This window comes from Ailuropoda melanoleuca, chromosome 4 (assembly GCF_002007445.2).
Source record: "Ailuropoda melanoleuca isolate Jingjing chromosome 4, ASM200744v2, whole genome shotgun sequence".
In the NCBI taxonomy this organism is placed as follows: Eukaryota; Metazoa; Chordata; class Mammalia; order Carnivora; family Ursidae; genus Ailuropoda; species Ailuropoda melanoleuca.
Genome location: NC_048221.1, coordinates 21658316 through 21685377, shown reverse-complemented (window position 1 = coordinate 21685377; position 27062 = coordinate 21658316). Strand labels below are relative to the sequence as shown.

Genomic DNA, 27062 nt, shown 5'->3' with positions numbered 1-27062 from the left:
GGCCGCCGCCGCTCGCTCCTGCCGCCCGTCGCCCGCCCTTCCCGCCGCAACCCCCGTCCCAGCCGCGCAGGGTGAGTAGCGGGGGGAGGAGGGGGCGCCCCGAGCCCCGGCCGCCCCGCCCAGCACGCCCCCGGCCGCAGTCCCGGAGCCCCGGGCGGCCTCTGGCCGCGAAGTGGGGGAGTCGGGAGGACCCGGGCTGGACGCCGAAGCTCGAGCCCCACTTTACGCAAAGGCCCAGCCCCCGAAACCAAAGAGTGGAGACGAGGGCAGCCGAGGCCTCGTCAAGTTCTTTGGGGGCGCTAGTTCTTCGCAGGAACTAAGTTATATGTTGTTGGGACAGCAGAAATCCTCCCTCCCCCCGGCTTTTCTGGTGTGTGTTTATTTCCACAGAACGAGTTCTGACACTAACTCCTGGGTGTCGGAAGGCGGAAGCCTGGGTTGCTCTGGGCTTGCAGCCGCGCGGCGCGGGTTTCGCGGTGCCCAGGAGTCGCGGCGCCGCCTGGAATGCAAATCCGGGGCCCGCCCTCAGATTCCGAGGGGACCCCTCGGTCCCGACTGGCTCTGCGCCTGGTAGTTTTGACGCCCGCCGGGCTGGCCCGCCGGCTGCTGAAACCATCCCTTGAGACACAGTGATTTGGGGACAGGTTAACAAAAATTAGTTGGGCTAACAGTGGATCGCAGAGCTTGGAACCCCACTGTTTCAGCCCCTTCTGTTTGCAAAGGACAAGGTTAGGGTCACCCACTTAAAGCCACTTAAACTTGCAGGTGGCGTTAGCACCATTCTACAGATGCAGAGACCAAGGCCTAGAGAGGGCCCTGAGACTTATGCAGGGAGTTGTCAGCTGGCCAGAGCTTGACTTTGTCAAACAGCTGGTTTTGTTGAGGTCCTACTGCGTGCCAGGCCTGGCTCACCTGTGGAGTTCAGATTTGGGCATACGTGGACTGGGCCCAGCCTCAAGGTCACCTGAGGCTCTGGCCTGCGTACATGTGGGGCTCCAGGTGAGGTTTGTAGAGGATTGATCTAGTTCTTGACCAGGAAGAGTGGCTCCGGTGAGGTTTTTGGCTCATCCCTGCTTGGGGCTGGCTCACCTTGGGCCCCTTACTCAACCTCTCTGAATTGCTTTGAGCCCTGTGGTTCCTGAGACCATTTTCAGCCCTGATAGTTATCTGTCTTCTCAGGAAACACCTGCAGGTGCCAGTACTGGGGTGCAAAGGTGAATGACACACAGGTGATGGGTGCTCTTGGACCGAGGATGAATGAGATGAGTGCACGTTCAAGGGCACATGTGCCCGCCCTGCTGTGAAATTGCCAATGGAGACAGCCTCATAGACCAGGTGGAGATCGTGAACTTTGTCCCATGGTGCCAAGAAACGACAGCAGAGTTTTAGGTGGGGGGGGGGCAGTTTTAAGCCTTATAAAGGCCACCTGGGTGGCTGTGCAGGGCAGTGGGGGGCCAGCCCCTCCGATATGCACTCCCTCAGTGACCCGCTGAGCCTCTGTCGTGGGCCAGGCTCGGAGCTGTGCTGGCCTTATACATCTGTGTGCCCCAGCAGGCCTTGCTGTGGGAGCGTGGGACTGAGTGCGAGGGGTTCAGAGACAAGCAGGGATGCAGAGGTGAAACGGGGGGATAGGGTTTGTGAGTCAGACATATATGGGGGTGTGAGAAAATCCAGGGCCGAGGGAGCAGCCCCCGCAGATCAAATGGGGCAGAGAGGTCAGGGTTGGCCTGACTTACGTCACTGGCAATCAGGGGTGGCTTTGGCAAGAAGGGGAGAGACAGGCATGGGAGGAAGTGGGTTCAGAGATGGGAGTGGGGTGGGGGTGGTTTTGTTTTAAGAAAAGGAGAGGCAGGGCCTCTTTCTACAGGGGAATGAACTGATGGGTGAAGGGGGGAGGTGAGTGTGGTATGGAGGTCGCTAAGCATGTGGTGGGAGGGGGGACCCTGGGCAGGGGGTGGTGTGGGGCACAGTGCCGACACTGCCCTGGCCCTCTGGGGCTCCTGGATGGTGATGATGCCCACAACCAGCTCTGCAGACAGGACTGCAGGGTGAGGCACTGGGGGGCCTGCAGCCACAGCTGGTGTTCTCTGTGGGCAAGCAAGCTGTGTCTGCCTGTCTTCTGGGTGGGGTGGGGTCCCACACTGGCTTGGAAGTTCATTCCAAAAAGTGTCCTTCATGAGAGGTCCTTGTTGGTCAAGCACGCAGCCTTTGAGGGGCCTGCTGAAAGGGACACCGTCTGTTTGACTGCCTAAGCCCAATAACGCTGTGGCCTTATAAACCGACGCGGGCCACTAAATACCCAATGGTCCCCGCTTCCTCTCTCTCTCTGACCTGTGGCAAGTCACTGCTTTTCTCAGAGCCTCAGAATATCTGTTCCATGGAGCAGAGGAGACAGTGAAGTGGCATCAGCTCGAAGAGGTGACTTGAGCCTGTGAGGGAAGTAACCTTTAAGGTCCTCGGACCTTCCCCCTTCAGCCATGGATTCTGCCCGTTCCGGGTTTCTCAAAGCACCGCCGCGCAGTGTGCCCTCACGGCCCGGGATTTCGGAGGCACCGGTAAATGCTAGAATGCACGGTGCACACTTTCCTCCCAGGTGGGGCTTACAGACCTGCCTGCCCAGGAGAGCCGGCTTGGCCTTCCTCCTCTCCCTCCTCTCCCTCCTCTGGTGCAGTGACGGTCAGGGCCTCTGATGGAGCCCGGGAGACCGCCCCATCTAGTACCCGGGGCGCCTGACCCCAGACTCCCCGGGGCAGGCTCTGTGCTGCCGGCTGAGACACCAGGATTTGCCTGGCTGTGCTCCTCACCACGGCTGGCCTTGGGTGACGCTCTCCGTGTCTTGGAGCCTCAGTTTCCCTATCTATGGTGGGGAGGGTGCTCACATCTACTCTGCTGGCCTGGCAGGGCTGTTGGGAGCCTCTGAAGAGGTAGGAAGAAAGTTGAAGGATTTCAAGATGCTGTGTAAATTTGGGGGCTGGGAAGGCAGGACAAAAAACCAGATTCACACCTCTGTGACCCAAGTAAGGGAATTCCTTTGGACCCAAGTGCAGCAACAGCCTCAGGTTCTGTCACCTTTATCAGGCCTTTGTTTCTCTGCCTGGTCCATCCCAGAGACAACAAAGGCCATTGAGGTTGTTGACATATCCCGTGTCCCGGCCTCCGCCCAGATGGAATTTTCCACTTTGCTCCTTTTGCAAATATTAATCAAGGCCCTGACCAGTCAACAGTGGACTCATTGTCTCGTGAAGAGTAAGCAGTTTCTGGCTGCTTCCCAGGGCCCCGGCGGCCCACCTGAGCTGGGACATGGGGCCCTTGGGAGCACCTCTGCCCTCGGTAGCCCTCCGACCCCTCTGCTCCAGCTGGTTGCACTTTGCAGGGTCAAAGGTAACGGCTGCTTTGAGCCAGGGACGGGAAGCCACACGGAAGGCCCACACCCCACTGTTCACCGCAGGGCCACTGACCGTGACCCCCTGCTCTGCTGCGGTGAGGAGGGGCCGGCCTGGAAGAGCGCGCTGGGACTCCCGCCTGCCCCGGGAGGAAGGCCCTCCAGGCCCCGGCCTGCGTGCACTTGCCCTGGCGTTTGCAGCTGTTGTCCCGCGGCCACCTCGAAGCGAGTCGGGACACGGAGTGGGCAGAGACCGCCGTTCTCCCAGAGAGCCCCACCTGCCCATGGGGTCTGAAGTCGGCCCCACAGCGCTCTCAGGAGGGTTACCAGAGACGCAGGGCACGCAGAGCACGGCTGCTGATCTAGTTTTTGATCAGTGATCCGTGAATTAATCTATTATCAGTGATATTATTATTGGCCGTGGTGGCACTTGACGGGAGAAGCAGCAGGGTGAGTGGAGCTATGTGGGCAATAGGGCAGGGACAGGACCCCGGCCCCACTGGGAATGTGACAAAGTCGCCCTGTGCTTTGGCTTGGCACTTTTCATTTTTTGAAGGGCGTTTTTTTGGCTCTTACTTCCTTTTGCTCTCCCAACAAACTTAGGAAAGAGGTGGCTCCTTTCCCATTTTATAGATGAGGAGACTGAGACCCAGAGGGCTAAATACACCATGGGTGGTGACTGCTTTGGGGCTGCAACCCAAGGATCTTGACCAGCAGCTCCTTTCCTTTCTGGAAAGCCCGTATCTTACTAGGGGACTGAACAGACATAAAGTCACTGTGTGAAATTGCTGTAAGAGTTTCTCAATTCTGACTTCCGATTCTGGGCTTATCTTCCACAGACCATCGGCAGCAGCGTGCCGATGGCCGACTCTCTGAGTCCAGTCATATCTGGGAGTGAGGTGGGTTTCAAACACCATAACCACAGGGCCAGGGTCCCATCTGACAAGCGGGGATTTTCTTAACCTCCTGAAAAATCCAGCCGGGGTTCACATTCCCAGGATCTAAGTAAGATCCACATGTTATTCTAGAGAGTTCGCTCCCTCTCCCTCTGTCTTGTTTATTTTTCACTTGAGTCTGTTGAAGAGATACATGGCATTCCCCTGGATGGAGTTTCTGGGTGGCCTCTTCTGTGCTCCTCTGACTTTCTTCTGAATTGGTGGGTGGATCCAGAAGTGTGAGGAGATCTAGGCTTGAATTTTTTGGCAAGGGGATTTTGTAGCTGTGGTGCCTCTCCCGATCGGATGGGGGCCCCCCAGATGTGGGGTGACTGTTGATACCATTCTGACCTGAGGGCACAGAGCCAGGTGTGAAGGCAGTACGTCCAGGGACAGTGCCAGCCGTGGGGCACCACTGGCCTCGATGGTCACTAGGAGCCGAGCTTTGTGCTTGGGTCTGCTCAGGCTGTGTCTAGAGTGACCAGGCTACATGGTCACTATTTAAAGGGTTAACAGGCCCTTTCATGTAGATGGGCCCATTCTTTCACAACGCCATCAGCTCTTGGTGGACAGTTAGGGTTGTTTTTTTTTTTTTTTTTTTTTTAAGATTTCACTTATTTATTTGACAGAGATAGAGACAGCCAGCGAGAGATGGAACACAAGCAGGGGGAGTGGGAGAGGAAGAAGCAGGCTCATAGCGGAGGAGCCCGATGTGGGGCTCGATCCCAGAACGCTGGGATCACGCCCTGAGCCGAAGGCAGACGCTTAACCACTGTGCCACCCGGGCACCCCGGACAGTTAGGTTTTTATCACTGTTTGTCAGCATAAACAACTCGGAACATCACGACAGACCCCTTCTGCTTGCTTTTCCGTAGTCCTGAAGAGCTCTGTCCTGGTTAAATGCCTAGAAATGAGATTGTGGAGCCAAAGGGCGGCCCCTTTAAAGTCCTGATGTGTCCATTCCCTTCTGGAAAAGTTCACACACGCCGCAGCTGTGCCCAAAGCAGATTCACTGTCATTGGCCTCGTGCTGGTGCAGCTTCTCAAAGGCTGAAGCAGGTCCTGTGCCTCAAGCCTGGCTGAGACTGCTTGGTCCCTCCCTAGAGTTCTTATCTCTTCTCAGGTTACCAGCGAAAGCCAGGACTTCGGCGTCCCAAAGAGACTGACCCTAGGCCAGTACACTGCACGGGCCAGAAGCTGGAAGGGAAACACACAGACAGATACACACAGATACACATGTGCGTGCCCGCATATGTGCACACAAGTGTGTGTGCCAAGAAATTGTGAAGAACCTGTTACCAGTGTTGTTTCAGAAAGTTTGGTCAGTTCTCCAGCTGTATGACTTTGGAGACAGACTGTGTCCCAAGTGTGGGCACTCCTGAGATTATCATCAACATTTTATTCTGGGCACAATTCTATTGCAATTTGACTCCCACCAAAATTATCCAACTTGTTGTGTGATTGGTCTCAAGCTCAAAATTACATGGAAATTTGTCGTTCTCCAAGAAATTCTGACCATGAAATTTGGCAAATTATTCAATACACATATTCAGCTACTGAGTTTAGAATTTGAAATGAGAATTGTTAGTTGCTACCAAGCACTGCCGTGACGAAGGTCTCTGGCAACACTTAAGAGGGTGAGGTGGCTCGCGCAGTCGTTGCCCCTCATTGAATGTCATCTCTGCGCTCGGCCCGTCTGCTGTGTCCGTCACTGGACTTGGGGTGGGGGCCTGAACTGACCAAAGCCATCCTTCGCAGACAGAAGTGCCACAGGGACCCGGTGGCTAGCTCCAAGCTGACTGGCCGGATGGATGGGGTGGCTCGATGGGGCTGCCCTGTGCCCCAGGAAGACCAATGTGGCGTGAGGGTCTTCTCCCCTGGACACCCCTTCCTCTCCTGCTCAGAGCGCAGAAGCGGATGGACAGGGCCCTAAACAGAGCCAGGGTTGGTCCCAGGAAACAGGGTGGGTCAGGGGTATAGGCACCCAGACTCAGAAGGAAGCCTTGGATGCCACCTGACCTGTGGTAGGACTCCCCACCCACCCCCCAACACACAAACACTCCCTCAAGTGGACACACATGCTATCCTGGCTTTCTCTGGTTCCTTACCTCCACCCCCACCCCTCACTTTCCACACAGCCAATGCCAGGGAGCTCCTTCCCTGCCCAGGTAGCCCAGCAAAGTGGAAAGGGTTACTTCCCTGTCGCTCCTGCCCCGTGATGGTCAGTCTGCCCACCCACCTGGTCTGGAAGCCTGAGAGGGTACTGCACTAGGGATGAGGGAGCTCCTGCCCCTAAGGAGTTCCCTTTGGGTAGTGAGCCCTCCCTCTGCACCCCCCATTCCCTCCACTCCCTTAATTTCCTTACACACAGTGTGTCATAGGACCTGTCACTTTCCAACACTGTGAGCCAGGAGCCTGAGTGACTCCTCTGCTCACCCTAGCCTAAACCTGCCTTCTGAGGGGAGGAGGGAGCTGGCCCCCTTAGATGGGTCTCAGGAACAGGGAAATGTTGCTCTGGGGTAGGAGCGGCCTGGGCCTGGGCACCAAGCCTGCCTGGAGAGAAGAGGAAAGCCCAACCCACCCCACCCCTGGCCATGGGGCAGAGAGCTAGACCACGTGCATCCTGAGAAGGGGAAGTGAGAGTGCCCAGCACTCTCCTCTCTCCATTATTCAGCAAATCCTGGGCCAGAGATTCTGGGAGGGTTTTGGGGGGGTGGACAGAGGTGCCTGAGGGACTTTCCCAGTTTCAACAGAAGTGGGGACCAGACAGGCCCCAGTGTAGTCTGCCCCTGCCCAGAGGCTGGAGAGGTGGGTGCCTAGTTGAAGGTCAGACCCAGAACTTTGAGAGCAATTAAAGATTCCTCCGTGGGGGAGCGTGTGGAGGGATGTTGGAGGCAGAGCTGTGATAGGAGGTGGGGTTTGGAGTGACTGGGGTCAAGGAGAGTAAGTGACCTACCGTCACCCCATGAATAAGGGACCTATCTTCACTTCTCCACAGTAGACTTGATGCCTTTTGGTAAAGGCGCCATGTTGCTTCCTAGCCCTGTCGACTTTCATTGTCAATTATTTCAGACCTTCAGTGGATCTGTCACCCAGGTTAAGACTCAAAGCATGGCAGGTGCTGGTGAAAACACCTGGGTCCACCCTACGCAGAGGCAATATACTGGGCTTCTTTATACTTTTCTCAGTCATAGGTTTGAGTCCCTCAAACAACATCCAGAATTGTATGTGATACGGGAGGGTTTTTTGCAATCTTTTTTATTATGGCAAAATATATATAACATAAAAATTACCATTTTAACCGTTTGTAAGTGAACATACAATTCAGTGGCAATAAGTCCATTCACAATGTTGTGCAACCATCACTACTGTCCATTTCCAAAATGTTCTGTCACCTCAAACAGAAGTTCTGTACCTGCCAAACAGTACGGCATACCTCGTTCTGTCGTGCTTTGCTTTACTGTGCATCGAAGATCTGTGTTTCTCACAAATGGGAGTTTGCGGCAACCCCGCATTAAGCAAGACTTTTGGCGCCATTTTTCCAACAACGTCTGCTCACCACATGTCTCTGTGTCACCGTTTGGTAATTCTCGCAGTATTCCGAACTTTACTATGCGTTATGGTGACCTGTGATCTTTGATGTTACTCCTGTCATTGTTTTGGAGTGCCACGAGCCGTGAACTAACAACCTGTAAATGTTGCGTGTTCTCACTGCTCCACCAACCCGCCATTCCCTTTCTCCCGCCCTCCCCTTGGGTGTTCCTGTTCCCTGAGACAAAACAGTATGGAACTTAGGCCCATTAGTAACCCTACAATGGCCGCTGAAAGGAAGAGATCCACATCTCTCAGTTTAAATGAAAAGCTAGAAATAATGAGGCTTAGCGAGGAAGGCATAGTGAAAGCCGAGACGGGCTGAAAGCTAGGCCTCCTGAGCCAAACCGTTAGCCAAGATGTGAATGCAGAGGAAGTCCCTGAAGGAAATTAAAGGTGCTACTTTAACGGACACATGAATGATAAGAAAGCAAAACAGCCTGTTGCTGCTATGGACAAAGTCTGAGTGGTCCAGAGAGAAGATCAAACCAGCTAACACAGTCCCTTAAGCCAAAGCCTAATCCACAGCAAGGCCCTCACTCGCTTCAGTTCTGTGAGGGCTGGGAGAGGTGGGGAAGCTGCAGGAGAAAAGTCCGAAGCGGGCAGAGGTGGGCTCCTGCGGTCGAAGGGAAGAACGTAAAAGTACAAGGTGAAGCAGCAAGCGCTGACGTGGAAGCTGCAGCAGATTATCCGGAAGATCCAGCTCAGCTAATTCACTAAACAACAGATTTTCAGTGCAGATTTACCAGCCTTCTATGGGAAGAAGACGCCATCTTCTATGGGAAGAAGACGCCATCTAGGGCTTCCATAGCTGGAGAAGAGAAGTCAATGCCTGGCTTCTAAGCTTTGAGGGACAAGCTGACTCTCTTTTTAACAATGAGTGTAACTGGTCACTTTAAGGTGAAGCTGATGCTCGTTTACCATTTGGAAAGTGCTAGGGCCCTGAAGAATTACGCTAACTCTACTCTGTAAGTGAACATAAAGCCTGGATGACAGCTCATCTGTTCACGACATGGTCTACTGAGTATTTTAAGCCCACAGTTGAGACCTCTTGCTCATTAAAGAAGATTCTTTTCAAGATATGACTGCTCATTGACAAAGCAGCTGGTCACCCGAAAGTTCTGATGGAGGTGTACAACAAGATTCATGTTGTTTTCCCAGCTGCTCACGCAACGTCCATTCTTCAGCCCATGGTTCATGGAGTAATTTCAACTGTCGAGTCTTATTATTTAAGAACTATGCTTCATAAGGCTCTAGTGATTCTAGATTCTAGATAGTGATTCGTCTGACGGATGTGGGCAAAGTCAATTAAAAACCCTCTGGAAAGGATTCACTGTCTAGATGCCCTTAAGAGCATGTGTGATTCGTGAGAAGAGGTCAAAATATCAGCATGAACGGGGGCAGAAGAAGCGGATTCCTGCCCTCCTGGAGGACTCTGAGGGGTTCAGGACTTCTGTGGAGGAAGTACCTGCAAACGTAGTGCAAACAGCAAGAGAACCAGAATGAGAAGTGGAGCCTGAAGGTGGACAGCATTGCTGCAATCTCATGATAAAACTTGAACGGACAAGGAGTTGCTCATTCTTAGGGGTTAAGCAAAGAAAGTGGTTTCTTGAGCTGGAATCTATTCCAGGGGAGGATGCTGTGATGATTTTTGAAATGACAACAAAGGATTTAGAATATCACATAAACTTGGTTGATAAAGCAGCAGTGGGATTTGAAAAGATTGACTCCAATTTTCAAAGAGGTTCTACTGTGGGGAAAATGCCATCAGACAGCATCGCATGCTACGGGGAAACCATTTGTGAAAGCAAGATCCTCTCAGTGCAGCAAACTTCTCTGTTGTCCGACTTAAGAAATCCCCACAGCCACCCCACCCTTCAGCAACCACTGTCGCGATCAGTCAGCAGCCATCAACATGGAGGCCGGGCCTCCACCAGCCGAGAGATTACGACTCTCTGTAAGCTCAGATGACGGTTAGCATTTTTTAGTAAAAAAAATATATATTTTTTAATTAAGGTATATACATTTTTTGGGCATAATGCTATTGCACCATTAATAGACTACAGTATAAGGATGAACATAACTTTTTTAAAAAATTTTTTATTATGTTAGTCACCATACAGCACATCCCCAGTTTTTGATGTAAAGTTCCATGATTCATTGTTTGTGTATAACACCCAGTGCACCATGCAATATGTGCCCTCCTTACTACCCATCACCAGCCTATCCCAGTCACCAACCTCCCTCCCCTCTGAAGCCCTCAGTTTGTTTCTCAGGGTCCATAGTCTCTCATGCTTCATTCCCCTTCTGTTTATCCCCCCTTCATTCTTCCCTTCCTTCTCCTGCCCATCTTCCCTGCTCTTTCTTACGTTCCATAAATGAGTGAAACCGTATGATAATTGTCTTTCTCTGCTTGACTTATTTCACTTAGCATTATCTCCTCCAGTCCTTTCCATGTTGCTGCAAATGGTGGGTAATCGTTCTTTTTGATGGCTGAGTAATATTCCATTGTATATATGGACCACATCTCCTTAATCCAGTCATCTGGGAGAACATAACTTTTACACACATTGGGAAACCAAAAACTTCATTTGACTCCCTTTATTGTGATATTTGCTTTATTGCATTGATCTGGAACCAAACTGGCCGCATCTCAGAGGCGTGCCTGTAACTCCCCATTTCCTCTCCTCCCAGCCCCTGGTCACCTCGAATCTACTTTCCATCTCTTTGAACTTCTCTCACGTAAGTGGAACCATACAACAGTTGTCCTTTTTTGACTGACTTATTTCACTTCACATAGTGTTTTCAAGATTCATCCGTGTTGTAGCTCGTATTAGAATTCTGTTCCTGTTTGAGGCCGAATCCTGTTCCGTTGCACAGATGCACGCCTTGCTCCTTCAGTCCCCTCTGGACGGCCACGTGCGTTTCTGCCTTTCTGCTACTGTGAACGATTCTGCTGGAAACGCTGGAGTACAGCTGAGACCCTGCTTTCAGTTCTTTGGGGTATATATCTAGGAGTGGAACGGCCAGATCATATGGTGATTGTATGTTTAACTTTCTGAGGAACCGCCAAAATGTTGTTGTTGTTGTTGTTGTTGTTGTTGTTTTGCAGTGACTGTGCCATTTTACGCTGCAGCCAGCGGTGCCCCCGAGTTCCAATTTCCCTACATCCTTGTCAACACTCGTTATTTTCCTTTCTTTAAATTTTATTTCAGACATCCTGATTCTAGGTTTATTCATATTTTCTGTTTCTTCATAATTCATTTTGGGGAGATGGTGTATTTCTGGGGATTTGTTGGGGGTTTTCATCTGGGTTATCTAATTTGTTGGCATACAGTTATTCATATGCTCTCTTATAATCCTCTCTATTTCTGTACAACAGTAGAGATGTTCCCGCTTTCATTTCTTATTTTACTAATGTGTGTCTTCTCTCTTTTTTTCTAATCCAGTCTACTTAAAGGCTTGTCTTTTTTTCTTTCTTCTTTTTTTTTTAAAGAATCAACTTTTGGCTTGATTTTCTCTATTGTTTTTTTGTTCCTTATTTCATTTATCGCTGTTCTAATCTATTATTTCCTTCCTTCTGATAGCTTTGGGTTCAGTTTGCTCTTCTTTTTCTAGTACCTTAAGATGTAAAGTGAGGTGGGGTTTTTTTTTTGGTTTTTTTTTTTTGAGATCTTTCTTCTTTTTGAATGTACACATTTACAACTAAAAATTTCCCTCTTCGCACCGCTTTTGCTCCATTTCATAAGTTTTGGTGTGTCGTTTTCATTTTCCTTTGTCTCTAATATCCCTTGTGATCTCTTCTTTGACAAATGGTTTGTTTAAGAGTGTGTTATTTAATTTCCACATATTTGTGAATTTTCTAGTTTTCCTTTTGAAACTGATTTCTATTTTCATTCCATTATGATTAGAAAAGATACTTTGTGTGATTTCAGTCTTTCTGAATTTATTAAGATTTGTGGCCTAATACAGATGTCTGTCCTGGAAGAATGTTCCACGTGCACTTGAGAAGAATGTTCTGCTGCTGTTGGGTGGAGTGTTCTGTAGCCGTCTACCAGTGGGTTATGGGGTTAAGGCATCTGTTACCTGTTGAGCTAGCTGGTTACTCTGTCCATCGGAGTATAGAAGTCTCTACTTATTACTGTAGAATTATCTGTGAATCCCTTCAAATCTGTTAATGTTTGCTTCATATATTTCGGGGCTCTGATGTTAGGTATACATAAGAATTACACGTTTTAAAACTGTATTTATATAAAGGTTTTATTTAGGTCATACAATGCATAGTTTGCTTTTTCTATTTGAATATGTTTCTAGGATTCATTTGTGTTGATGTGAAGTTCTGTGTCCCTTCATTTTCACTGTTCTGTGGAGTTTCTTTGTATGACTACTACAACTTTCTATGGCCTTGGTATTTCCATATACGTGTTGAAGTCAGCATGTCAATTTCTACAAAAAAAAATCCTGCTGAGATTTGATTGGCATTGCATCTTATCTATAAATCAATTTAGAGAGTATTGACATCATAACAATGTTAGGTCTTCCTGTTCATGCTATCTTTTTCTATTTATTTAGGTTATCTTTAATTTTTATCAACAGTTTTGTAGTTTTCATTGTATAAGTCTTGTATGTATTTTGTTAAATTTACTCCTAATTACTTCATATTTCCTGATGCTCTTGTAAATGGTATCGCTTTGTTTTGTGGTTGCCCCACAGAGGATGGGATCAGCCCTCCCCTCCCACCACCCAGAATTTGTTTGAATGTTGAGACTGATGAGACCACACATATATCAAGAGGCTGTGAAAAGGCTTATTTCTCCATAATGGGCTTTTCTGGGGAGAGCAGTGCAGACACCCAAGTTGGTCCAGGATAGCTTGAGCGAAGGGAAGGGTGAATGGCTCTGGTTTTCATTGTGTTTGGGGAGTGGGACCAAGGTGGAGATTCCTATATATGGGTTGGATTTGCAGGATTTGAACTACTCCCTGCCCCCCCCCCCCCCCCCCCCGGGGGGCAGGAATACCAGGGCTTTCTTATTGACTTGCCCAGATACAGGGCGAGAGGGAGGTTTGGAGCTTAAAGTTGTCAGTGGTCAAACATGAAAAATAAACTCAGTCTTTATTACATTTTTTACATTTAGATTGCCAACTGTTAATAGTATATAAAAATACAGTTGCCTTTGTATGTTGACCTTGTATCCTGTGACCTTGCTAAATTCACTTATTAATTCTGGTCGCTTTTGTAAATTCCTTGGGGATTTCTATGAAGATGATCATGTTATCTATAAATAGGACATTTATAATTCTTTCTAATCGGTATGACTTTTACCTTTATAATAATTAATTAACCTTAAAATTCTGGTTAGAACCTTCATACAACGTTGAATAAACAGTGCTCAGATTGAATATCCTTGCCTCATTCCTGACCTCACGGGGAAAGCTTTTAGCCTTTCCCCATTTAGTACAAAGCCGGCTGTAGACATCTCATAGATCCTCTTTATCGGGAAGTTCTCTGTCATTCCTTGAGTACACAGCAATTTTAGGGACGGAATATGGAATATCACCAAACGCTTTCTGCAGTAGGATGGTCACATGGTTTTTCTTTTGTGGTTTCTTAATGTGATGAAATACATTGAGTTTCTACTGTTGAGCCAATTTTGCATCCCCGGGTTAAACTCTAGTTGGTTACAGGGTAGGTTGCCGGATTTGATTTGCTAAAATTTTGTTAAAGATTTCTGCATCTTTGTTCAGTGATGGGTATTGGTCTGTAGTCTTCCTGTGATGTCTTTGTCTGGTGTTGGTAACAGGTTGATGCTGGCTGTATAAAAACGAGTGGGAGAGTGTTCTCTACTCTTTTTTCTGTAGAATTGGTATTATTCTATCTTGGATGTTTCTTAGATTTTACCAATGAAGTCTGAAGTTTTCTTTGTGAGAAGAGTTTAAATAATGGATTCAATCTCTTTGATAGATACGTGTAGCTATTTAGGTTACATAGTTCTTGAGTCAGCTTTGAGAATCTGCCTTTCAGTTATCACATTTTTGGCATAAAGTTACTCTTAGATCGTCCCTTCATCATAGACTAGGTAGAGATACCTCCTCCGTCGTTGCCGATGTTGGTAATCTGTGTTACCTTGCTTTCTTTGGGCAGATGTTTATTATTTTATTGTTTTAAAGAACCAAATTTTTGTTTTATTTTTTTCCATTTTTAAATTTATTTTCAATTTTACTTATTTCTGTTGTTGTGTGTATTACTTATGACTCCTGTGGGATTTTCTTTTTTCTGATTTTTTTTTTTAAGGTAAAAGTATAGATCATCAATTTGAGATCTGGCTTTTCTAATATAAGCATTGGGATGCCACATATTTCCTCAGAGCACTGCTTCCCCTGAATGCCACACACTTTGGTCTCATCTGTTTTCATTTTCATTCAGTTCAAACATGTGCTACTTTTAATTTCTCTTGTGATCTCTTCTTTGACTCATGTGTTATATAGAAGTGTGTTGCTTAATTTCTTATGGATTTTTCAGATATGTATTTTTCATTTATTTCCAAATCAATTGTTTTGTGGACAGAAAGCATAATTTCAGCCCTTTTACATTATTGAGTTTTATTATGGCCCAGAATAAGGTCTCCCTTAGTGAGGTATACTTGCAAAGAACATGTATTCTCTTGTTGTTTGGGTGTTCAATCGTAAGTGTTAATTAGGTCAGTTCAGTTCATAATGTTAAGTTTTCTGTATTCTTCCTGATTTTTTGCCTCGATGTTTTATCTCTTACTGAGAAGGGGGAGTGTTGATGTCTCCAAGTGTCATTATTTATTCATTTCTCTTTTCAGTTCTGTCAATTTCTGCTTCATGATTCTTTTTTTTTAAGATTTTATTTATTTATTTGACAGAGAGAGAGACGGGCAGCAAGAGAGGGAACACAGGCAGGGGGAGTGGGAGAGGAAGAAGCAGGCTCCCAGCAGAGGGGCCTGATGCGGGGCTCGATCCCAGAACGCCGGGATCACGCCCTGAGCCGAAGGCAGACATTTAACGACCGAGCCACCCAGGGACCCCTGCTTCATGATTTTGAAGCTCTATTAGGCACATACACATTCAAAATTATTTTGTGTTTACGATAAATTGCCCCTTTGTCATCTTAAAATGTCCCCCTAACCTTGGTAGTATTCTTTGTACTGAAGTCTACATTGTCTGACATTAATATAGTCACTCTAATTCTTTTTTTGTATACTGTTGTGATATGCTGTTTATGTAGTACATCGTTTTTCCATTTTTTATTACTTATGTCTTTATATTGACAGTAGTTTTTCTTGTGTAGACAGCAAGTGTTTGGGTTTTCCTATCTGTATTTTCTTTTACTACCTCTTTTGATTATTTTACAACATTTTATCTCCACTATTGACTTATTAGCTGCAATTCTTGTTTGACTTGTTTAGTTTTTAGTGATTGGGATCGGGTTTACCATATGTATCTTTGACTTATCACAGTATACCCTCAGATAATATTGTACTTTGTACTACAAATAATATTGTAGGACTTCCAATAATACCATAGTTTGCGTATGGTATAAAAGCCTTATAAAAGTATACCTCTGTTTCTCCCCATCCTCTTCTCTGTGCTGTCGTTACGTACATTTTAATGCCACTTACATTATAAACCCTCTTGTATATTTCCCTACTTTAGCTTTTGACAGCCAATTGCATTCTGAAGAGATTAAAAATAAGGGGAGTCTGGTTTTTTTGTTTCTTTTTTTCTTTGTTCATTTGTTTTGTTTCTTAAATTCCACATATGAGTGAACTTACATGGTATCTGTCTGTCTCTGGCTTACTTCACTTAGCATTCTACCATCTAGATTCCTCCATGTTGCTGCCAATGGCAAGATTTCATTCTTTTTTTTATGGCTGAGTAATAGTCCATTTTCTGTTAGAAGGGAGGTGGGTGGGGTGTGGGTGAAAAAGATAAAGGGAATTAAGAGTACACATCTTTTTTTTTTAAGGAAAGTTTTTGTATAAAAATTCTTTATAACTGCTGTAAACTAGATCCTCAGTAGGATTATATTTCATTTCTTTGTTTTTCTTCTTTTTTCAAATTTGTATTTAAATTCTAGTCAACATATAGTAGTATTGGTTTCAGGTGTTGAATTTAGTGATTCGTCACTTACCTATAACACCCAGTGCTCATCATCATAAGCGACCTCCTTAATACCCATCCCCCATTTAGCCCATCCCCCGTTCCCCTCCTTCCATCAATCCTCAGTTCTCTATTTTTAGAAGTAAGAGTACACTTATCTTGGTGAGCACTGAGAAAGGTATAGAATTGTTGAAACATTATATTGTACACCTGAAACTAACATAACACTGTATGTTAATTATGTTTGAATAAAAATATAATCATTCCTAGATTAAAAAATACACATAAAAATAAGGTGGGGGGGAGTGTATGGTATTTACCCACTGGGGTAGGCTTAACAGTTGCCTCCCATGATATCCGCATTCTACCTCTGGAGTCTGTGAATATGTACCTTATGTGGCAGCACGGTCTTTGCAGATGAGATGAACAATCTTTAGATGGAGAGAGGATCCTGGATTGTCCAGGAGGTCCCAGTGGTGTAATCACAGTGTCCTAGTAAGAGGGGGGGATGGATACAAGTACAGAAATAAAAGATGTGACAACAGAAGCCAGAGGCTAAGGAATGCAGGTGACCCTCTGAAACCAGAAAAGGCAAGGAAATGGATTCTTCTCTAGGGAGCTTCTAGAAGGAACTAGCCCAGCCCGGCTGATACCCTGACTTCAGCCCAGTGAAACTGCTTTCAAACTGCTGGCCTCCAGAACTGGAAGGGAAGAAATTTATGTTGTTTTAAGCCACCGAGTTTACAGCCATTTGTTACAGCAGTCATAAGAAACTCATACACCCACATTTTCACCATTTCCATAGCTCTTCATTTCTTTTTGGTATAGATTGAAATTTCTCTCTGGTGCCATACTTCTTTTGCCTGAAGAACTTCCTTTAACATATCTTGCAGTGCAGATCCACTGGCAATAAATTCGCTCAGCTTTTGTTTATCTGAAGATGCCTTTCTCCTTCATATTTGAAAGATAGATTCACTGGGTATAGAGAGTTGTAAGTTTACTGGGTTTTCCCCCCCATTTCAGTATTTTACAGTTGTCACTCCATTATCTTCTGGATTGCTTGTTTTTTGATGAGAAGTTTGTTGGCACTCCTATATTTATTCCTCTGTGCATGTTTCTTTTTTTGGCTGGCTGTCTTGATGATTTTTTCTAGGGATTTCAGCAATTTGACTATCATGTACTTAGATTTTTTTTTTAATTCTGCATGGGGTGACCTAAGCTTCTTGGATCTGTGATGTTTTGTCTTTTTTTTTTTTTTTTAAGATTTTATTTATTTATTTGACAGAGATAGAGACAGCCAGGGAAGGGGGAACATAAGCAGGGGGAGTGGGAGAGGAAGAAGCAGGCTCATAGCAGAGGACCCTGATGTGGGGCTCGATCCCATAATGCTGGGATCATGCCCTGAGCCGAAGGCAGACGCCTAACCGCTGTGCCACCTAGGCGCTCCTGTGATGTTTTGTCTTATATTAGTTTTGGAAGAGTCTCAACAATGATCTCTTTAAATATCTTTTCTCCTCTGTTTTCTCTTTGTCCTTCTCTCTCTCCCTTTCTTCCTCTCACCACCCCCAGCCCCCCACCACCTTCCCTTCTCCTTTTTCCTTTTGTACCTCTCCTCCTACTGGGATTCCAATTATCTCAACTCTAGATAGTTTGCTATCATCCCGTGGCTCTTAGCTGTTCCGTCTGTCTTCCTCTCTCTTTCACTGTTTCTCTACTTTATATTATTTCCATTTGGATAATTCCTATTAGCCTAATTTGCATTTTTACTTATTCTCTTCTCTGCTGTAACCAAATTATTCATTTCTGATAATTTTTTTAAAAAGATTTTATTTATTTGACAGAGAAAGAGAGAGAGAGCACAAATAGGCAGTGCAGTAGGCAGAGGGACAGGAAGAAGCAGGCTCCCCTCTGAGCAGACAGCCTGATGCTGGGCTGGATCCTAGGACTCTGGGATCACGGCCTGAGCTGACGGGAGACGCATAACTGAATAAGCCACCAAAGCACCCCTCTGATAATTTTTTTTTTTAGCATTTCTGTTTGTCCCTTTTTTAAGTTTCCAATTTTTGCTGCAACCACCTATCTGTTCAACATGTTGTCTACCTTTTCAACTAAATCTTGTAAAATGTGAAACCTGCCTATTTTGAAGTCTTTGTTTGACAGTTCTGACATCTGGATGGGTCCTCCCTTGGTCTGGTTCTGTTAACTACTTTATCTCTTGATAATGAGTCATTTCCTTTTTTTTTCTTTTATGTCTCAGTATTTATTATTTTAAATTTTAGTTGTAAGTATACAATATTAGTTAACAGGTTTACATTATATTGATTCAAAGATTAAATCATTACAAAATGCTCACCGTGGTTTTCAGTGTAGTCGCCATCTGTCACCATACAATGTTATTGCAGTATTATTGACTGTATTTCCTATGCTGTGCTTTTTTCTTATGGCTTTAGGTCTTACATTTAGGTCTCTTACCCATTTTGAGTTTATTTTGGTGTATGATGTAAGAAAGTGGCCCACTTTCATTCTTTTCAACATAGCCGCCCCATTTCCCCAACACTATTAAAGAGACTGTCTTTTTTTGGTATATTGGATATTCTTGCCTCCTTTGTTATAGATTAATTGACCATAAATATGGGTTTATTTCTGGGCTGTCTATTCTGTTCCATTGATCTGTGTCTGTTTTTGTGCCGGTACCATACTGTTTTGATTACTATGGCTTTGTAGTATAGTTTGAAATCTGGGCACATAATACCACCAGCTTTGTTCTTCTTTCTCAAGATTGCTTTGGCTATTCAGGATCTTTTGTGGTTCCATACACATTTGAGGATTATTTGTTCTAGTTCTGTAAAAAATGCTATCGTTACTTTGATAGGGATTGCACTGAATCTGTAGATTGCTTTGGGACATATGAACATTTTAAGGATATTCTTCAAATCCTTGACCATGGTATACCTTTTCATTTCTTTGTGTCATCTCCAGTTTTTTTGATTGTGATCTTATAGTTCAGAGGTCTTTGAGCTCCTTGGTTAAATTTATTCCTAGGTATGTTATTCAATTGTAAGTGGGTTTTACTAGAAGGCTTATAACATCCTATGTCTAACAATCTGTACTAAGTTCGTGGTCACTTAAGTTTGAACATATTCTGAAACCACTGCATTTGTACTCCCCTCCTCCATGTTTTAATGTATATGACATCATATGTTTTACTTTGTGTATCTCTTAACTAATTTTTGTAGATATAATTTTATTACTTTTGTCTTTTACCTTCATACTGGCTTTATAAGTGATTAATCTACCACCTTTCTGTGTTTGCTTTTACCAGTGATATTGTTTCCTTTCATAATTTTCTTCTAGTTATGACCTTTTATTTTCCTCTTAAGGAGACCCCTTTAACATTTCTTATAAGGTTGGCTTAGTGGTGATGAACATTTTCAACTTTTATTTGTCTGAGGCACTCTCTCTCCTTTAATTCTGAACAATAACCATGCCGGATAGAGTACTCTTGGTTGCTGGTTTTTCCTTTCAGTACTTCGAGTGTTATCATGTCACTCCCTTCCTTCTTCCTGCAAAGTTTCTGCTGAAAAGTCTGGTCATAGCTTTATGGGGGTTTTCCTTATATGTAACTATTTGCTTTTCACTTCACGATTCTCTTTAATTTTTGCCATTTTAATTGTTCTGTGACTTGGTGTGGACATCCTTGGTCCTCAGGTTAGAGGCTTTTTGTGCTTGCTGGACCTTGGATGTCTGTCTTCTTCCCCAGATTAGGGGCCTCTTCAGCTATTATTTCTTCAAATAAATTTTCTGCCCCATTCTCTCCTCTCTAGGAGCCCTTTAACGCGAATGTTAGTACACTGGATGTTGACTCAGAGCTCCCTTAACCTAGTCTCATTTTTAAAATTCTTCTTCTCTTTGCTGTTCAGCTTGGGTGCTTTCCACTACCTTGTCTTTTAGATTGTTGATCTGTCCTTCTGCATCCTCTAATCTGCTGCTGATTTCTTCTACTCTATTTTTCAGTTATTATTCCGCTCTGATTTGTGCCTTTTTATATTTTCTTTGTTGCCATTCTCTCTGAGCTCATCCACTCTTCTCAGTGAGCATCCTATGACCGTAACTGTGAGCTCTATAGCAGGTAGATTGCCAATCTCCATTTTACTTAGTTCTTTTTCTGAGATCCCGTCATCTTCTTTTGTTTGGAATACATTTCTTCTGTAGCCTCATTTTGTCTGACTCTCAGTGTTGGCTTCTGTGTATACAGTAGGGCCTTTTGTAGAGGGCATCCTGTAGGGCCCCGCAGTGCAACCTCCCCTGGTCACCAGAACCAGGCACTCAAGGGGTGTCCCTTATGTGGGCTGTTTGTGCCTTCCTGTGCCACAAAAGTTGTGGCATACTGATAGGCACGGCTGGCCCCTGGTGTGGCTGCAGTTGCTGTGGGTGCGCTGATGGGCGGGGCTGGCCCGGGGCTGCGGTGACCAGCTGGGACTGCTGCAGGCACACTGGTGAGGGGGGCTGGCTCTTGGCATGGCTGGCTGAAAGCCCAGCTATAGCTGCTGTGGACACACTGGTGAGCAGGGCTGGCCCCCAGGACAGCTGGCTTAGAAAACCCAGCTGTGGCTGCTGCAGGTGTGCGGGGTTAGCCCCTGGCAAGGGCTGGCTGAAAGGCCTGGCTGTAGCGGCTGCAAGCATGCTGGGGTATGGTGCCAGCTCTCGGCTTCCCCAGGGCAGCGGTCACTTTGGAGGGGTGCCAGTCCGAGCCGAGGCTGCCTGCTGGGTGTGCTGGGACAGGGGCCTGGTTGGAGGGACACCTGCTGGGACAGGTGGGTTGGGTGGTGTGGGTCCCCAGGGGAATGCTGGTGGGGGGCAAGCGATGCCAGCAAGGTAGAGGAAGTATCAGAAGTGGCTTCTGCAAGCATCCTGCCAGCTGCGCTGAAGGAGGGCAAGAAAAATGGCGTCACCAGCCCTTCGGTTCCTGGAGAAATCTACAGATCACTGGCCGTTCAGCAAACGTGTTAGAAGTAGTCAGTAAATCTTCTTCATGTGTAAGCCAGGTGCTCTTCCAACTGCTGCTCCCCCGCTGGGTCGCAGACTGAGCAATATAGCACGCTGGCCCTTTAAGCGCAGACTCTTGGTTTCCTATAGCCCTCCTGCTCTGGAAGAGTGGAGCCTCACTGATTTGCAAAGCCAGACAGGACAGGGGCTCATCTTCCCAGTGCAGATCCCAGGATGGGGGAGCCCCATGTGGGGTTTGATCCCCTGGCTCCTCAGGGAGGACTCACGTGTTTGTGATCGTCTTCTCATGTGTGGTGGGAAACCCACCGCGGTGCCAGGGTTTTGGTCCCTGACTGCATCTCTGCCCCCCCTCCCCTTCTTGATAGGGCCTTCTCTTAATGTTTTTAGCTGTGGAAGAGCCGTTCTGCCAGTCTTCAGGTGGTTTTCAGAGTAAGCTGCGTTCTATGCCCTTGTTGCCCCTGTGTGTCTGTGGGAGAAGGCGAGCTCGGGGCCCTCCGCCACCGTCTTCCCCTGCTCTTCGTCTGTATCTCCCACGTTTTTATTGAATGCAGGACCTTGTGTGTAACAGAATAGTAGTGACTAAGGTAAATAGTATTTACGCCTAGAAAAGGTCATGCCTTTTATCCGACCAGATCTTTAGGGTGGAGTGTCGAGCCGACCCAGGTGGGAGTTGAGTGATGGGCACCGCTGGGGCTAGTATGGGGCCTGGAGTGCTGGAAGGTTCTTCTGTGTTTCTGCTCTCAGGGGGGCCTGGGGCTTCTTTCTCATGTGCCTGCGTAAAGGGGGTTGGGCTCTTTCCCTACACACCTCTCTTAGCCTGCCTCCGGTGGTGGTTGGTGGTCCGTGGTTGGTCGGGCTGCTGCTGCCATGAGCCTCCAGGGCAGGCTCCTGGAGGGGGTGGTGGATGGATCAGCGGTTTCTTGAGGTTCCTCGGCTCTCTTGTGGTGGCATCAGTCTTGTGTGCCTGGCCCTCATGTGTGGGGCTTTCTCAGACGTTCTTGTGTCAGTAGAGTGCAATAGCCTGGTTCTTTTCCAGCTCTGTGCACTGAGCATGTTGGGATTAATTTGCATGTTGTTGGGAAAGGCGGCCCCGAAAGCTATTGGCATTTTGTTGCTCAAACTCCAGCACTCTACAGAGTGATCTCTGAAGACCTCTGACCCCACCCCTGCTGAAAAGCCCTCTAGCTCCCCCCGTGGCCCTCACTCAGGTCATAGGCTTTGAGCTCTGCAGCCTCAAGCCTCACACCCTGACCTCCTTTAGTTACTTAAGTCTCGTCTGTCTCCCAAGCCCCAGACCATCCGTTTTGAGGGCAGATGTCTTGTTCTCCGTGTATTGCTAGAGATGAAATATTCCTGGCACGCGGTAGGGGCTCAGTAACCGTCTTAAAGGGATGAGCAATGAGTGCAACCCCAGACAGCCCTACCGCCCCTGCATGCCAGCAGCCAGACACCTGCCCAGCCTCCAGGTTCATGTACACATGTCACAGGGAAGCCTCGCTGGGGACCACCCCACCCCCCAAGCTAGGGGAGGAGCCCCTGAGCCCCCAGTCCTGTGCTTACGAGTCCTGGCACGGACCTCACAGTACCGTTCTCGTCTCCTTCTACCTCTGCTCCCTCCTCCTAGCTCCCCAGTGCAGGGTCATGCCAGCCAGGCCTGCCCCTCCGGGCCCTGGGTGGGCACTTGGTGAGCCTGCAGGGGACCTTTGCGGCACTGGGATGGCTGTCCCAGCCTGGGGCTGATTCTGCAACGTGCATGCCGAGTTAAAATTCTAAAGTTTCTTTTCCTGTTTTAGGAACAGTGAATCATCGCACTCCTCTCGGTGGATGTACGAGGACTTGGGCTGGAAGCATGTGGCGTGTCCTGCGAGGCGGGAGGGGAGGGCGTCTGGGCCCCTGGGGAGCCGTGGGGTGGCTGCAGCCCCCCAGCGTCCGCGCGCTGGCCAGTGCGGGCTCCCGAAGTGGGGATGAGTACAGTCACGTGGTGGTGGGGGCGGGCTCCGCAGGCTGTGTGCTGGCCGGGCGGCTCACCGAGGACCCTGACAAGCGCGTGCTGCTGCTGGAGGCCGGGCCCAAGGACATGCTCGCGGGGAGCAAGCGGCTCTCGTGGAAGATCCACATGCCCGCGGCCCTCGTGGCCAACCTGTGCGATGACAGATACAACTGGTGCTACCACACGGAGCCACAGCCGGGCCTCGACGGCCGGGTGCTGTACTGGCCCCGCGGTCGGGTCTGGGGGGGCTCGTCATCGCTCAACGCCATGGTCTACATCCGGGGGCACGCCGAAGACTACAACCGCTGGCAGCGGGAAGGCGCGACGGGCTGGGACTACGCGCACTGCCTGCCCTACTTCCGCAAGGCGCAGAGCCACGAGCTGGGTGCTGGCACATACCGCGGGGGCCAGGGCCCGCTGCACGTGTCGCGGGGCCGGACCAACCACCCGCTGCACCGCGCCTTCCTGGAGGCGGCGCAGCAGGCTGGCTACCCGCTTACCGAGGACATGAACGGTTTCCAGCAAGAAGGCTTCGGATGGATGGACATGACCATCCACCAAGGTAGCGCACGGCTCGCATCCCCTATCTCCCTAGTTCTTTTTTTTTTTTTTTTTTTTTTTTAAAAACCATTTTCCATCACAGCCCCATCCCTCCTGCCCCCTTCATGGTCAGTGAGGTTTAGTAAACTGGGGCTAGAGGAGGCCCAGATGACCGAGGGATCACACCCCCTAGAGCCCACGGAATACCACCCACAGCCAGTGAGAAACCATTTGGAGACAGACTTGGGCATTTGCTAGGCCTCTGTTGGCCTGGAGAGTCAACTCTTTGACCGAAGAGCCCAAAGTCCAAAGAGACTTGCAGATGAGGAAACTGAGGCACAGGGCACCGAAGTGCCTTGCTCAGGGCAGGACAGAGGCAAGGCCTGGGTTGACCCAGGGCTCCTGCCTGCCTCCAAAGTGTTCTCACCCCCTTTTATTAGCTGCTCCTGCTCGGTCAGCCTGTGGGTTTTTCCACCCCCATGTGGATGTGGATTTCAGTCCAGCAGGGACTTGTGGGCTCAGACTGACTTTGGGAGGCCGAGCTCCCGGTGTCCGGGGAAGGTCAAATCCCATCCTTCTCCAGCCCCTTTCCCCTGGGCGGGACCTGTGCCTGATCGGCTTGCTCTGTCCTGCAGGCAAGCGCTGGAGCGCAGCGTGCGCGTACCTGCACCCAGCACTGAGCCGCCCCAACCTCAGGGCCGAGGCCCAGACGTTTGTGAGCAGGGTGCTGTTTGAGGGCACCCGCGCGGTGGGCGTGGAGTACGTCAAGAACGGTCAGAGCCACAGGGTGAGTGAGTTCCCGCCAGGCCGGGGCAGTGGACACGGAACGGAACGAGCAGTCAGTTTGGGTAGCTGTCGGGCTCTGGTCCCCAGGGCCTTGGATGAGGTGGCGGCCTGGTGGGGGAGGGGAGGAGCCATCAGGCCAGCCACCTGCAAAGAGCTCACCGTGGCCTGGGGGAGCTTCTGTCTGCCCCTCCCCCTCAGAGCAGTCGCCCAGTTCCTTCCCTACCGTTTCAGAAATTGCTACGTTTATAGTAAGACTTTAAAAACCATAAATGTGAGCGTACTCTGTATTTCTGCACTACACTGTCACTCAGCAGTGGGTCAGGATCCTCCCGCATCCACGTGACGATCCGGCTCGCTGCTGCTTTATTTAAACCGCTTGTTTGAGAGCTTGCTTGCGTGGATCTCGTGTAAGCGTGGTAGTCCTATTTTCAAGACCGTCGTTGCGCGGGGCGGTCACAGAACATCAGGAATCGCACGCCAGAGCTGAGCCTGCTGAGGGCTTTCACGGGGCGGCCCGCTGAGCCGCCTCCGCTGTCCTCGGGGGCCGGGGAGCGGGGACATCAGGCCCAGGCCAGGTTCTTGGGGCTCCGTCTGGCTTCTCAGGAATTGTGAGCTGCATGCCTGTGCCTCTTCCAGGCTTATGCCAGCGCGGACGTGATTCTGAGCGGGGGCGCCATCAACTCCCCACAAGTGCTCCTGCTCTCGGGTGTGGGCAACGCGGATGATCTCAGGAAGCTGGGCATCCCAGTGGTGTGCCACCTGCCCGGTGAGCCCCCTCTCCCCGGCCCTCGGGGGGGGCCTCTGCTAGTAACAGCCCTTATTGGAGTTCATTAGCGTGGAGTGGGGCCAGGGTAACAGTCCTGTGCACCACGGAATGGTCCCATTCTTCCCACAAGCCTCACTGGGCACCCCTACCCCTGAGGGACCCCAAGTCTTTGTGTCATTTTCTTCCCCTTCCCTGGCCATCCTGTCCCACTGGGCAGTGATGCCCCTCCATCAGAGAGCATCGCCCACGAAGCCCACTGGGCCAGGCTCGGCTGTGTCCCCAGGGCAGCCCTGCGGTGAGAGGGGTCCAGGCCTTTGTGTGTTCTGTCCTCAGGACTCAGCAGCAGCCCTGATGTCAGAGATGCCGACTCAGTGCTCCAGAGCATGCTTTTCATGCTAAGACAATGATCCCAGGCCTGAAGTTTATCCTACAAACAGTTTTTGTTTTTTTTGTTTTTTGTTTTTTTTTTTTAAGAAGATTTTATTTTTTATTTATTCGACAGAGATAGAGACAGCCAGCGAGAGAGGGAACACAAGCAGGGAGTGGGAGAGGAAGAAGCAGGCTCATAGCAGAGGAGCCTGATGTGGGACTCGATCCCATAACGCCAGGATCACGCCCTGAGCCGAAGGCAAACGCTTAACCGCTGTGCCACCCAGGAGCCCCTACAAACAGTTTTTGATACCCATTAGGGGCTCTTAGAACCCAGGCTCCCCAGAAATGACCCTTTATGCATGGAGGCTTCATCGTGAGAGGTGTGTGAGAGTGCTGTCTGTGACAGTGGCTGCCCAGTGTACCCTCGTGCTTAGATACAGTGTCTGCCCAGCACAACAAGGCCTGATTCCCTCTTTCCCCAGGCCATGGGTGCGGGTGGGGCTGTCAGGCCCTCTGGGAGCAGCTCACAGAGTGGCGCCTGCTGAATGCCAGGGCCCTGCCCTCAGGGAGGCTGCTGCCTGGCAGGACGGTCTCGGGATGGTTCCAGGGGCTTCCCTGGGAGTGAGTGACAAGGGCAGGTGGCTGTGGCAACATGAGAGGATTAGACTTGGCCATGAGTATAGGGCTGGAGTCCCAGGAGCTGACCTTGAAGCTGAGACCCAGGGAAGGAGCAGGAGCTGGCTTGTAGATAAGTGGATGCGGATAGGGGGAAGTTTTCAAAACCAGCGGATGTTGAGAGGCCAGAGGCAGCCAAGCCCCACTCGGAAGCCATTTTTCCTAACCCCTGGCTCCCATTCCAGGAGTGGGCCAGAACCTGCAGGACCACCTGGAGGTGTATATCCAGCAGGCGTGCACCCTCCCCATCACCCTGCACTCAGCGCAGAAGCCCTTGAGGAAGGTCCGGATTGGTCTGGAGTGGCTCTGGAAGTTCACAGGTGGGCGTGCTGGTCCAGGACCTTCGTGGAGTGGGTCTGGGGGCAGCACGGCCTCCCTCCTAAGGTGCTGTGAGAGAAGGCTCTGGTCAAGTCACTTACTCTAAGCTTAGCTCTGCCCTTCGCCTCAGCTTTCCCATCTGCAAAATCGGGATACACAGTCCCATCTGGCAGGCTGTTGTGAGGACCTAATGTAGTGGTCCAGGGCCGGTCCCGGGTAAGACTCAGAGCCTGGGTGCCCCTCTTCCTTACATATGGACAGGGGTGGCCTTGTGCCAGACGCCCTCTGGGGTCCAAAGAGCCAGGAGAAAAGGCACAGTCAGCATCCAGTTCTCAGCAGTTTGCTGTTTTTGGAGTCCCAGCGTGCTGCCCGGGCCAGGAAGTGGTGCTTTGAGACCCCTCAGCATGGTTTCTCCCACACCTCCCAGGTACTCTGTGCTGTGCCTATGGGGCAGGTGCCCTCGGGGAGCTGGGACCATGGAAAGAAACCACATAAGCATGCTTAAGTTTTAGGATCAAGATGTTAGTAAAGTGGAGGCTGAGAGGTAGGAAGAAGATGTACCAAGGCGCCAGGTCCA

The 27062-nt window shown here is 48.9% G+C and overlaps 1 protein-coding gene across 5 annotated transcripts in view; it reads left to right on the top strand.

The window, feature by feature from the left end:
• Positions 1-14: 14 nt before the first annotated feature.
• CHDH (choline dehydrogenase) overlaps positions 15-27062 on the top strand; it is a 33530-nt gene continuing 6482 nt past the window's right edge. Inside the window, exons 1-5 of one of the 5 annotated variants that reach the window (XM_034658474.1) lie at positions 15-71; positions 22832-23590; positions 24204-24355; positions 24991-25120; positions 26353-26487. In XM_034658474.1, the coding sequence (XP_034514365.1) occupies positions 22888-23590; positions 24204-24355; positions 24991-25120; positions 26353-26487 (1120 nt within the window). In that variant the 5' untranslated portion in view covers positions 15-71; positions 22832-22887. Of the gene's footprint in view, positions 72-22831; positions 23591-24203; positions 24356-24990; positions 25121-26352; positions 26488-27062 lie in introns of those variants that run through there. The other 4 variants (XM_034658476.1, XM_034658475.1, XM_034658477.1 and 1 more) reach the window with 4 other exon arrangements.